Source organism: Clupea harengus, chromosome 1 (assembly GCF_900700415.2).
Source record: "Clupea harengus chromosome 1, Ch_v2.0.2, whole genome shotgun sequence".
NCBI lineage: Eukaryota > Metazoa > Chordata > Actinopteri > Clupeiformes > Clupeidae > Clupea > Clupea harengus.
The window spans coordinates 25,320,039-25,334,701 of record NC_045152.1 but is presented as its reverse complement, the minus strand read 5'-3'; the positions used below and the strand labels follow the sequence as shown (position 1 = coordinate 25,334,701).

At 39.9% G+C, this 14,663-nt stretch overlaps 1 protein-coding gene across 1 annotated transcript; it reads right to left on the bottom strand.

The window, feature by feature from the left end:
• Positions 1-5,110: 5,110 nt before the first annotated feature.
• Positions 5,111-10,241, bottom strand: sgms2a (sphingomyelin synthase 2a). Its single transcript, XM_042709093.1, has 6 exons — positions 9,766-10,241; positions 9,535-9,652; positions 9,059-9,212; positions 8,624-8,790; positions 7,788-7,798; positions 5,111-5,395 (listed from the first exon to the last, which is right to left on the bottom strand). The coding sequence occupies exons 1-6, from the start codon at positions 10,164-10,166 to the stop codon at positions 5,221-5,223; spliced, it is 1,026 nt and encodes a 341-aa protein (XP_042565027.1). The 5' UTR covers positions 10,167-10,241; the 3' UTR covers positions 5,111-5,220.
• Positions 10,242-14,663: the final 4,422 nt, after the last annotated feature.

Sequence of the window (14,663 nt, the reverse complement as noted above, 5' to 3'; positions counted from 1 at the left end):
AACGGTACAATACAAGGTTAGGGGTAATGTGCTTTTACTTCCACCGCCCAACACAGCAGGTCTTTTAGTAGTTTTGGGGCCACAGGGATTTGGCTTCAAATGTTTTTGTTTCTTGGTGGCCTTACGCAGTTTTGGTCCTGGGTTAGAAACCCTGTCTTGTGCTGATTCAACTCCACATTTTCTTGGAATGGATTCGGTGAGGTCGAGTTCATCTTCCCTCTGTTTTCTGTATCACTCTCAGTAATCAGTTGCCTGGAATAAATGCAGTAGCATACATTCGGTGTCATCCTTAACTCATACCAACACAAAAGTACATTTCTACAGTTACCACTTATTTCTGCCCAAACTGGTTCTAAACATAAATTAAAGCTTAAGAAAAACCCTTCACACAACAGGAGGATATTCAACCTACCAGTAAAAAATTCAGAAGGCTAGTAAGACAACCTAGCGTCCCCAGTCTCGCCCCAACCCAATGACAGAAAACTGACTTGCTACAATGGCGGCTAGCACATTTAATGCTGAACCGGCTTTCCACATTGACCCAGTCAACCAAACGACGCAACCAGACAGAGCGAACCTCCCTGGTCTACCAATTACTCGATTACTAAACTGCACCAAGCAGGGAAAAAAACACACCCTAGTTCACCAGCTTTCCCAGCATAGTCCAACACAGAGCTAAGGTACACATCAGTAAAGCCAAACGAACTGCAATCATTATAACCTGTCGCTTCCACCAGAGATTTACCTTAATGTTAAACGCAGGCTCCCACAGCCATAGTAACTGAAATTTCAGCTGTGTGCAGCAATTGTTTCAGACCACCTGAATACAAACGAACACCGACGAACCACAACTCAGCTAGCAACCCCCCACTTAACCAAATAAACTACCCTCTCAACACAATTAAATTGGGAGATAGACTCCTACTCACCATGGTATAACGTTACGCCGTCCGTACACTCCAGACCTTTCCATTAACTATGCGGTCCTACTCCTGCCGCTTCAGAAACGTGCCGGGCTAAGGGTGCAATATTCCCAACTTTGGAGTGCAGCCGTACTCACGTACCCCTGACGACAGTTTTACCATTCCTGCCCAGGATTGACTAAAAATAGAACACAAACAAGAAACACAACAAAAAAAAAACAGTGCTCGGCGGAAGGATCCGATGACCCAGCAGAGTCGCTTATCACCTGGAGTGCTGGAAGGTAGAGGATACCGATTTCAAAAAAAGTATATGGGGATTTAAAGATGAATGGATGCGACTATGTTAGTGAGTCTTAGTGTTTGCAAGTGTGCGTCGACAAAAAGTAAGTGACAGAGGAGCGAAAGATCAAGCGGCCACCCACAAGATGCTTTCATACTCATACTGGCACCCGGTGTGGGTAATCACCACTAATCAGCTTCCCCACTGCAGGCCCACAACCTACAGCCTCTGCGTGGCCAGTACATGGACTGCAGGTGGGGTGCGCAGAGGGTCGTAACAGGTCCATAAGAAGAAAGTGGAAGTGCAATAGCTTAGTGGAAGTTGAAGTGGCTTCAAAACAAACTGACATCCATGGCTCCCGCTTTTCATTGACCAGCTTTGAGCCTTTCTTGTAGATTGCGCGTTTCCAAATATGGCTGCCCTTTACAAAATATAAATGACAATTCCTGTAAGTAACGTTTCTTCAGTCGCCTTAAAATATTAAAAACATTTTGCATGCCACCATGGGCGAGGAGCGCCTCGCAACTCGCGCTGGTTTTAATCGAAAGAGCTGCAAGCAATGATTTGGTTAAAATTATCTTTTGTTAGCCTGGATACCAGACCGAACTTAGCCCCGCCCACAACATTTGAAGTCGGGAAGTTCGGTCTGGTGTCGCTCCGTTGGGGAGAAATTATCTCCGGACAGAAATTGCAGGACCAATCAAATTGTCAAGGCGGGCTTTATACGATGATGGACAGATGATCAACAGTAACGTAATCAACACACGGGTTGAATTCGTTTTCAACAAACATGGCTGCCGCTGGAGAGCTGAAATGTATAGATTCGAGTCCATTTAGACATTGACAGTGCATTCATTTTGAAAGAGGAACAGAGAAACGCGATCAAGGCATTTGTCAATCGAAAAGATGTTTTTGCCTTCCTTCCTACGGGATCCGGTAAAAGTTTAATTTATCAGCTGGCCCTGGTCACATAGCCTACTACGTTGTTCTGATTGGTTGTAGGTAACCAATTGAGCGAAGAGACATTTTTTCTCCTGGTTCGGTTGAAACACGCCCCATAATCACAGCCCAATGGAGTGGTATCACACTCATATTCTGACTAGAATTATGAGTACGACATCGTCAGGCTACAAGTTTGTGGGAATGAAACACCAATTTGTTAGCATGTTGTTTGAGAAGCTTTCTATTCAATGTAGGGATTTTACTTTCACTTGTTGCAAAAAGTGGTAGGGACATGTCCCCAGCGTAACTGAACCCTATATGGGCATATTTCTCATCGGCAAGAACAGGGAAACCTTTCAGAATTGAAGGGAGAATGAATGGAAATAAATTCTACCCAATATCACAAGAAAACCTGCTGCAGCTTGTTGTAAAACTAAGGCTTGGGAGAGGGATCACCTACCAGCAGAACAATTACCCAAGCCACAAGGCTAAAGCAACACTGGAGCGGTTCAAAAACAGTAAAGTAAATATTCTAGAAGGACTCAGTCAAAGCCCATAATTCTACAGAAAATCTGTGGCACTACAGTCCAGGACCGCTACCCCATCAACCCAGATGATCTAAATGAATTCTACCAAGAAGAATGGGGAAAAACGATGTACAAAGCTAGTACTTTCTCACTTCAAAAGATGTATGGCTCTTATTGCAGCAAAGGGGTCCTTATTAATATATAGGGCTTGAATACTTAAGCAGCAGAATATTTTAGTTTTTTTATTTATTTAATACTGATTGGGAAAACATGTGAGTATCTTTTTTGTAATTGCGAAAATTGTGATGACTTAAATACTTGATTGAATACTTTTGCAAGCCATTGTATATTGAGTGCCCTGACATGTCAAACAAGTATAGTAAGTATACTATAGTATGAACCCAATGTAACACATCTTCATCTTTTTGTTGCATCTCTTCATGTGGGTTCAAAGAATATTACAAGACCAGTCATGTCACAAAGTAACAGTGTTGCTGTTTACATTTTCAGCAACTTAACCATGAATACAATATGAGAACATTGGCAATACCATTCTGAAAGGAGAAACTGCAAACCATTCTGTATACTTTGTGCCAAAACAAAACATCTTGCCTCTTGACATTATACATAAACAATATCAGTGTCCCAAAATATATTTTTTAGAATAATAATTCATATTAATAAATAAGATTTAACAACATATAACAGTCCATAGGTTTTAGCCAGAATACCTGAGCATATGGGTGAACAAGAGTACCTTGACACGGCAGTGAAGTGCTGATGTTGGCACCTGCTTAGGGATCCTCCCCGCCTCAGCCTCCTTTTCCATTCTTCAATCACTCCCTTCATCCTTTCCTCCGCCCACTGATTAAGTTAGCTGCTTTCTCTATTTAAGTTTCTTCTCTTCTCTTTGCTCAAATTGTGCATTTCTTACATTGTAAGATATGGGTGACCAGCAGTAATAACAGATCAAACACAGAGGGAGACCATACATTTTTATTTTTTTTAGTGCATTGCCTACAATTCTATATTTATATGCCTCAGCACGCCTCTCTGTCTCCCTGTGCTGCCTGCATTGTGACCACATGTCATTATGTTATCAGAACAGTGACTGACCTTTGATTTATATATTCTGCTTTTTTTTAGTAGTACTTCTATTTATTGCTGACATGTGGCCTATCAATTGTGGTTTTAGCCTATTTGCTTGGTAAAATCAGGTTGCAATTTTGCATTTTTTTTGTCATTATACTTTGCTAACTGATAATGTTATCTGTAAAGACCTGATGAGTTGAAACTAGCTGCGGTTAAACATTGATCATCTCTCCAAATACATGTTCTCTAATGTACATGTCGGTATCAGATACATGTTCTCTAATGTACATGTCAGTATCAGATACTGGTATCTCCGCACTTCAATGTTGTGGTACTTTGCATACAAATCAATCCACACTGTAAAACATTTGTAATCATCTTCTTCTGTGATGAGACCAAAATGTCAATACATAATTACACTCCTTTTATATATATATATGTGAAAATAGTGCTAGCATTGGCGCATGATATTATTATTTCAGTCATTCTAATGCATTTCATTTCTTGTAGTTTGATAGGAATCAGTGTAATAAACTGTGTGGTAGCCTCCCTGAGCAAAGTAAAGTTAAGAAAAAAAGAATAATAATAATATGGAATATGAAAGTACTTTTAACTTCTTGTCAGATAGCCATTGAATATAGAGTTTAATTGCAAACTTTCTGGAATACAGGACAGTGTGACATAGATAGAGATATTTATACAAATTCACAGAATCAAAACAGAATTTAACCAAAAATAAAAAGTGTAAGGAAGAGTAAGAGTAAGGAAGCATGATTGGGTTTCTAGATGGCATACTTTTGTAATAACACCAAGTTATATTACAAGAAATATGTTGACCTGGAATAAAGAGTTGCATATTTTAAATTATTCAGTTGATATCCTGTAAGATATTGACCCTTTATGCTTTCTTTTGGGCATCTAGCGATATTTTCACTGTGTTGAGAACAGTTATGGTGAACAATTATGAAAGCTACTGAAACTATGAAACTTCACATGAATTGAGCAACCTCAAAATCAGCTCTCGAATAAAAGGGAGTCTTGGGTTCAGTGATCACAACCACTTGTGGATGATGGATTGTGGTTAAATGGCTTCACATATACATTAAACAATCCTGAGAGAAATAACTGGACATCAGTGGAGCAAGGGCTTACTCTGACACCAATGTAGTGAATGAAGGGGGTGAAGTCCACCCTCCGCCAGGCTGTACAGTGACCATAAAATGATATAATTAGCCTGTCTGAGGTCTGGATAAATGCTAGCTTACCAATAGTTTGTTTAATGGAAAGGTTTTTGCATGATTACGTTTTTCGTGATCGATTTACGAAACACTGATGATAACCAACGCTGAGGTACTTTTGGGAAAAACTTTTAGTCAGAAAAGAACATTTATCAAAAGGCCAACTTCTTTTTTACAAACAGTGTGTAAATTTAACAAATGCTGTTCATATGAATAGTTCAATCCTCAGGGGTACTCTGGACTGCAGAATACTTCTTACAACGATTGTTGAAACAGGTAGGCCAAGTGATTGGCGAGCCGTAGCAGCAAGGCACTTGGGTCTGCACATTCCTCTCGAAGAAGTTAAACACCGGATTCCACCATGTGTGGGTGAGATAGTTGTTTGGTGATGTCCTGAGAGCCTGTGAACGGCACAGAAAAGAATTATCTCTCAAGGTGACAGTGAAAAAGAGACGAAGAAACATTTTCTTTTTCTTATACTAAACATTTAAATGAGAGAACATGGTAAACGTACAAAGTATATGGTTAACAGTAACAGTACATTGGGGGTGACACTGGACACACCAGTGGGTCATCTCAAGCAGTGGGTCCTGCAGTGCATTTTGATTTCAGCTTTTTTTTCTTAAATTAAGCTAGCTGGTTAGTATGTACATTTTAGTAGCTATCTTGTCTTACAGTGCCTTTCCGTTTTTTTGCCTTCATGCCAAAACATTTTATGTCTTATATTCAACTGATATTTTAGTTAATTTTTAATGATTTAAACAAAAATTACTATATACAGCCCATTAGAGTGAAACGTTTTGTGATTTATGGTGAAAAATGTAGGCCTATGCTAATATGCTATTGAGGTAAAAAAAAATGTTTCGCCTGTCACTGCTGATGATGCGCACACATGCACATCCATGGCTACCCTGAAATCACAGCGCACACCCACATGATGAATCCCAATTCAAAAATCAAGATATTGCTACTGGTATGCTAAAGCATCCTGAGGTGACAGTGGGGATGGTTGTAGCAAGCCTGTGACACATCAATGTTGGGCCATCAGTGAGCATCTGTGGCCCTAGTTTTTGCGATGTGTGCCGCACCGTTGGCACTAGTTGGACCCTTGTTGGTGGCTTTTCAGCCGATTGAGCATATTCGGGAGAGCCCCTTGAGCCTGGCTCTGTAGTAGGTCTATACATGATTGCACCTATTTATTGCAGTTTCTGCTTATTTTTCACCTCCAACCTTCCCTGTCTTTTTCCACAACCAAAAGATCAAGGGCTGACAACGGCAGTGCTATCTGCAACTTCCTACCAGACCAATTCTCGATTAGAAATAGCTATATTACGAAACTGTCTGTGGTAAGCAAAAGTAGTGTGAAAACAGTTATTAAACGGTGCTTTGATAATGGTTTGATATAAGTTATTTCCTCTCACGTAGGCGCAGAATATACATGCAAATTGGCCCTTGGCTGTAGTGTTTGCAGTGTGTTCAAGTGTAACCTTTTTGCCCAGAGACAGGTGACATGAGGTGATGCAACAGTTGATGTTCGTTGCTGCTAGTTCTTTGATGTTGGTATGGTGTGTCTCTGGCAGGGTACGGTAATTAGTTCAGCTGTGACCAGGCCATGCTGTGTCTGATAGCACTCAATGCATGGAGGTTGCTGTAAATACAAACATTGGAAATATTCTACTGTGAGAAGATCAGAGGAAGACCATTTTCAGGGCCCGTCCAGATGCAACGGGATTAGCCGAAAACGGACACATTTTTTGTCGGATCTACACACGAACACAACGTTTTAGGACCCCGAATCCGGTTATTTTTGGAACCAGGCTCCAGAGTGGATACATGTCGAAACGCCCGCGTATCCGTTTTTTGTGTATACAACCGACCCGCACATTCTCTGACACGATCATGTCATTGCCCCACGTGAACACCCCACGCCCCGCCTTGCATCCTCAGCCTTAACCCTTAACCCTGCTACGTCACTTCATAACCGCAACACCAAACAACAATGGCGAACTACAGGCTTGTGTTCGTGCTGCAGAAGCTACTGAGTCTACTAGGGTTACTACAGCAAAATCTTACTATGACGAGCAGCAAATGATCGTGGACAACCACATACGCCACATGCTTTTAGATCAACCGCGGAGAGCAACCAGAAGAGCAACCAGAAGACAGTTTTGGATAATAAATAAGTTTTGGCTCCATGTCTTCTTCTCCCGTTTCTTCAGTTGTCTGTAGCAGCGTTACAGCGCCACCAACAGGCCTGGCAGATATACTACAGCGTTTTCAGCCGCTTCAGCGTTTCCATGTGTACGCAGACATTTCTCGACACAATGTCGTGTTTACAAGATAAAAAAAAGTACCGGTTCCGAAAAATGACAAATGGACTAGAAATGTTAGTTTGGAATTATTTTGTATCAAAGACTTTGGAACAACTGCAGCAGCAAAATTTAAGATGAAATAAATCATACAAAAAATGATAAAGCTAAAGTAAACTGCCTAGGCAAGATAGATTAGTGTAGTTTAAAGTATGTAGCAATTGTAATTTAGGGTTAGGGTTAGGATTAGCAATTTTACCTTAAAATAACAGCTTAAAAAAATTGGGGCGCTACAATGATGTTTAATATGGAGAATGGCCTCTGTGCCATGTAAGTTTCTGGATGTTCACAGAGTACTACAGTCTGCCGGACTAGTAAGTAACTTATTTGCCGTCTTGCTTTGTCTTGTGTTGCACTTGCTTGATGTTTGACTGTGTTAGGAAAGTTGTTGACTCACTAGTTTGTCATAGTTTGGCACTCTGAGATTCTTCTGAATGAAGAGTGCATTACAAATTAAATGAATTATTATTATTTATTATTATTTATAGTGTCAAAGTAAGCAAATTTCAACAGGTTTCGCTAGGTTTAGCCGCTAGCATCTCGTTAGCGGTTAGCAATTCCTCCATTGTGCTGCTTTAAGAGTCACTTTCTGTAAGATTCAGGCAGATTAGCATAATGGTTGATATATGACCATGTGTTCAACCATTCTAAAAGCCAGCCTACAAACCCAGATTGCTACATTATTTAATGAACATTTTACTAAATAGTTGTGACGAGGCAAATAAACATGTCTCTTTGATTCTTGCAGGTGGAATTAACAATTGTTGGTCAGAACATTCATTTTGGTGGCAAATTCAAACCAGCTTTAGCGAGGGTTCAAGGCTCTACAAATGGCAAATGAAACAAATGACTCAGCCCTAGAAAATAAAACCAATTGAAACATGGTGTCCCAAGAAATCAGGACAATTAAATCTAAATTAGCCCATTTCTGTTTAGCCTGTCAGTTATGAATTTGAGCCAAGGAGGAGCCTCATTACGGGTTTAATATTATCAAATTAAATCTAATAAATTAAATTACATTTTGGTATGCAGTAATTGGTACTCCAATATCCTTGTCTGTAATGGGTCCTTCAATTTTTGTATGTTCACAGACACTGGTGATAATTTGTTTAATTTAATTAAAGTTTTTAAATGGTATTTCTGTTGTTTTTATGTGATCCCATTGCTAGTGGAATGAAGGGTCTGCTGCTAAACTGAATAATTGGGTGGGTGCAAATGTCAGTTTTAGGAATATGAGGAAACGATAAGATACCTGTACATTGGTCATAGTATGGTACCAGTAGAAAAGCCGGGAAGTGATGAAGTACGCTACAACCACGTCCACGGTGTAGTGTTCATGAGCTACAAGTATACACACCACGCCCACAGCACTCGTCAGCCAACACAGCAGGTGATACCACCAGAAGGATCGTGGTGAGTCTGGAGTGAGAAGATTAGGGTTTTTTAAAACTGGTAGTTGTGGTTACAGCCTTAATGCAATATTCCATCACTTTGCTTTGACATTACTATGAATGAGAGTTTTGCCTCTGATCAATGTATGACATATGCATGCATGACAATACAGCAATTGGACGTTATGATTCCAATGCTATGTCAGGGTAAAACAGAACAATAAGTTAAGGTTTGAGTTAAGATTGCTGTAGTGATGAGGGTTTCCGAGCAAAACCAGGTGAAATGTTAGACTTACACTCCTTGATAAACAGGTAGGTCAGCGTAAGCATAACTGTGTGGCCACTGTAGAGAAAATCCCCACATAAGAGATGTGAGTTAGTGAGTGACAGGCCACCCCCAGAAATAAGCTGGATAACGCGCTGCAACTTGGCCTGGGAGTCGTCATGTAGCTGGTGGAGGAAAGAAATGGGTAAAGGTTTACATTGTTCCATCAGCTATACAACACAGATTAACCATTACATTAACCAATATTTATGATCATATCTTCACAACACTGGAAACAAAAATAGCATATGTTCCTTTCAAATCCCCCTGTATTAAAAAATATGCTTAAAGCTGTCAAAATAGATTATTATTGTATGTTGATCTTTAAAGTAGTGCAATATAAATGTGAAGACAGAGCTTCTGAACATGAAATATACCTAAACGGAGAATAAATGTATACTTTAGGAGACACAGTATGATAGACACAGAGCCTAGATGTATCTGTACCTTAGGAGCACAAGTCATATGCATCCCTGGCACAGGTAAGGTGGTGACGTACATCGTGATGCAGCGGTACATGTACAGAGTGCCCATAAGGAAGAAGAACCTTCTGGCCACAATGGCCCTGTATAAAAAAAGAGAAAAAAAACATAGAGTATGAACGCTTTTTCAACAGTTCACCTTTAAAAGTGTGAAACACATGTAGCCACACAGAACATCTGAGGAGCAGATCCTTACCTGTATTTATGACAACTCCACTGTATGAACCAGATACATGACAGAACGATCCCATTCACTTCTGTCACTACAAAGGCCCACTTCACACGGTCAATATAATCAAAGAATTTATCTGGTAAGGGGGGGCTACTCTCTTTGGAGGGGACCCTCTCATGCACAACTGTGATCATGACAGTGGTTAAGACCAGGTTGAACACAGCATAGGTGAGGGCGATGAGAGTCTTCCACCACTCTAGAGGGAGTGGTTTGCACTTGCCTTCAGGCATGCTGATCTTGGTGTTATCTCCACCTTTCACATGTGTCTTACATTTCCCATTGCCTGACACAAGAGCTGTGTGGACAGGGCAGGCGGAATGGGCCCCATGACTCGCATTATTGTTGGTTAGGTCTTTGTCAGCCATCGTGTTAATGGAATCCTGCTTGATTTCTTCAGTAACAGCCCCTCTCTCCAGTGATGTGGGATACTGGCACCTACTCCTCGGTTGAAGTAGATGGATGACTGTGGTTTATCACCCAGGAAATTCCTATAAAATAATGCCACAACCTTTATTCACCACACACATATTATTTGTATTCTGTACTGTACTGTGCTAATGTCTGTAGGTCAGATGGAATCTCTTTCCTGAGCATGCACTTACTGAAGTAGACCCAGTAGTTTAATAGTAGTTTAATAATTGGTATTATAATTTTCAATGATCCTATGATAACTTTTGTAGCAAGTAAAGCAGTCCCTCCACAATCTTGCAAGGGTTTGTTGTGATCATTGCAGCTAAAAGTGACTGAAATTACTGAGGGAATTCTTAAAAATTGCGCAGTGATTCTGAGTAGAAAGATGGGAGGAGGAAAAATATCAGCAATATCAACAACTGAAAAAGGGATTGGATACCCTACCCTGAACTTGGGCTGTTTGATGGGGAATTAGGTGAGCTACAACCACATCCACATTAGAGTGCTCCTGAGTATATGCATGACTTCCACAATGAAAAAAAGAAAAATATCAATTGTACTGTAATCAGCATCGTCCATCATAGCAGTGGTGCAAAAGCGGGGTATGCAACTTATATATTCTTTTTAAAAGGTCTCTTCCAAAGCAGAATATCTCTTTGTGTTTTGGTCTAAGTGATTACACCCACTGCCCATTTCTCCAGTACCATTTCGACACCCCGGGTTGCCAGATAAGAATGCGAACACAGCGTGTGACCGCCATGGAACGATGTTGAAGATGATGTTTAATTCTACCAGACCAAAAAAGCCTTTTCTGCATCAAATACAAATAAAGTCATAAATGTTATAAAATGCAGTTTTCTGGATTTGTTTGTTGATATTCTATTTCTCACTGTTAAAATACACCTACCATTACAATTATAGATCACACATTTCTTTGCAAGTGGCCAAACTTGCGAAATCGGCAGGGGTTCAAATACTTATTTTCCCCACTGTATATAGCATAAGGTACTCTTTTAAATGAATTCTATTTCTTTGATCACAAGCGTGTTTACATAGCGACACTGTGAGACAATCACTTCTGAGAAACGCATCGTCGAAGAGGCGCTTTTCCCACGGGCCCCAGTGCAATCACACTGCCTGCACTGTCTATAGTTACGCCCCTGAATGCACATACAGATTTTCTAACACAGCGCAGGTACACTCAATTAAAGCCAACAGCAAATTAACAAAATACACCTCTTTCAACCACAAATAAGAGATACATGACAGTGACTTCACGCAGAGGCTCTGGCTTAGGGGCCCCCTGAGCTTACCGTTCGGTAATCCATCCCTGTCAACAGGGAGCACCTAGTCTACTTACAAATTCATATACATTAAAATACATTGATAAGATCTTACTAAAATAGGGCCTGCTACTGTGAGAAGGGCAGGCTGCACCTCTCGCTGCCCATTAGGCCTACGTTGTGTGGGTAGAGTTAATAATGATAATAGAGACAATAAAGTATCTGTCTATCGGTCTTCTCAAACTCAGGTGCACTGTCTTCATCTAGAGCAGAGGGATTATGTGGAGAACAGTGCTTGAGGTCAACTAAAAAACAATCACACAACTGACTATCAAGGGTGGCATACATCAAGGAGATACACTGGTGGCCTCAAGTCAGATGATCAAAAAGATTTGGTACGGACATGTCATCCAGACCGGGGAAGTATGCATTATTGATAGTCAAGATTGGAAAGATTTTCAGGATTGATGTTTCTCTACAACCAGATGGGCACATAACAGATATGTAAGATAACTAAAAATGCCTCCAGTGTTACATAGGAACCATGCTGATGAGGAATGAAAGACGGCAACATTAAAATACCTGTAGAGAGCAAAGGCTTAAGTTGGCATGGATACGGTCCATGTGTGGGAACATGTTGCATCAGTCAAAATCTGTTCTACAATCAACAATTGTTGTGGATTCATTTACCTCCACAATCACATGACTGGCCAGTAAGTGGTTCTGAAATAAGCCCTATGGGGAATATATGTATGCAGGTATTTTTATTATTTACATTACATTTCCAAAATGTATAGAAATAGGGCTACCCAAAGTTGTCAGAAAAGTACCCTGTAAGGTACAGAAATGGTCCTCAAGGTGATAATTGCGCCCCAACTGTTACCTCATTAGGTACCAATTTAGTACCTTTCCAATGGGTACATTTGTCACTAGGGGTGCAGAAATGTTACAGAGGTACAAACTAGAAGGTACACAAATGTACCAGTGATAAAGGCACAGTGCTCATACCCTGATAGGTACAGCTGGAGCGACAAAGCATTTGTACTTTTTAAGGTCCATTCCTGTACTTTCATTTCTTAGTGTGTGCATAAGAGTGAAAATAACATCAACCCCAAGAAATAATCCTGCTTTAAGGTGTAATAACTATAAAGCAAGCATTTGAATGGCTAGTCTTAGACCAGCTAACACAGCTCCTCTGCCCTGTCTCTATACTATTTAAAATGGACCAGCTAACACAGCTCCTCTGCCCTGTCTCTATACTATTTAAAATGGACCCACCCAGCTGCTTCATGATGAAGGGTTTCCTTTGCAAAAGCAAAGGTTGTGGTGCTGTGAGCGTTTGCAGTTGTGCGTACTCTTAATGACATATTACTGGAAATTGTAGTGTTATTTTCTTCACAGAAACTTAAAATGTGGACTTGAAAGAGTTTAAAAATAAAACAAACCACACTAGAAGCTGCCACACCTCAACTGACATAGAAGAAGATAATTATTAAACATAACTTCTATTTCTTAAACGTTCATGCTCTTCAAAGGTAACAAACTAAATGCAGAGAATTCAGGTTGTTTCAACTCAAAGGCTTCAAATCAAACCAGAAAAACATTTGTAACATGATTTGAAAACAGATACTGGTACTGGTACTGGTGTGTGTGTGTGTGTGTGTGTGTGTGTGTGAGTGTGTGTGTGTGTGTGTTTGTGCGCGTATATATGTTGTGATTAATGTGATTTATACAATTCGGTTCACTACCTTTAACATGCAGACTAATGTAACAAGTATTTGGGGAACAAACAACTGAAAACAGTTAATGTGCTGTAAACGTATTTGGATGAAAACACCAGCTACTTATATACAGACACAAAAACTAATTACAAAAAACTTTAAGTGGCAATTTGCGGATGTATAATACCCGATAAGGAAATGCTTCTACCAGGTCATGTTGTAGAGAAGCACACTCAGCCTACTGCTTTTCAATTCACTTGAGCTGGTTACACCCTAGTGGGCAAAACCACATGAAGAAAGTCTATGCCAGTAAAATTACAGGGCAGAAGGGTGTGTCTTCTAAATATACTTACAGTATGCACCACAGTTTTACATCTACCTTGCAGCTCAACATGGCTGTTTCTTAAATGGCCTGGATGCAGCAAGAGAGAGCAGTACACAGACCTACTTCAAATTAGCTACTCAGCTGTCTTAATTTCCATTTTTATGTTTTTTAATGGTTCTTAACACAATTATTCAAACTTGCTGGAATCAGCAGAAACCTCACAATTCAATTTAATAGCAATTGAGCGCCCTGATTAGTTCACAGGATTAATCTTAAATTACAGGCTATAGCATACTGACAACCTCCTATGTAGGCTATTAATTAATCAAATCCATTAATAAACATAATCATTTCATTTCATAAGCTTAAAAACAAATTGAAGAAACCTTCTTTACAGGACTGGAATTATAATTTAGTTCCACTAAAATTTAGACCATGGATGTAGAATAACAAACGAGATCAAGTCAGTCCATCAGGGGTCTTGCTTAACCTGTGTGAGGGACTTGTACAACTGAAGGAAATTCGTCATAAGTCTTTTAGTAACACTGTCCACTGCACTGGACACTTCTGTATCTGCTCTACCTATCTCTGGAACATGATTTTATATTTTCGTTTAGTTTGTTCAAGTTAATCAGACAATTATATTCAGAATAACTATAGAGATTCCAACTGATTTATATGCACTTGCACTGTTTAGACAAAGAGTCGTGTCTAACTTACCCGAAATCCCTCGAGTCTTTCCGATGCGCTTCAGTACAGGCGAGCCAAATATCTAAGGTTTTGACAGCGATTGAATATAAGCACATGGAACTCCTACATGTTGACTCCTCCCAGACACAGCTGCATGTACAGTCTTCACCGACAGATTGTTTTGCGCTGATTGCATATGAAACAGCGTCAGCTTCACGTGAGAGAGAAAACATAATATTGGCAGCACAAACCTTAACCTATGCTGTCTTAATCGGGATTTTGCCGTTTAAAATAATGTTTTGTCCGGTCAGCAAACCAGATATATCCAGTATCAAAACTGTATATTGTGTGCTTATTATTTCTGTTGTTTTAAACAGTGCCTCGCTGACTAATTAAGTTAGGATGTGAAACTTTGATGATAATAAAGTTTAG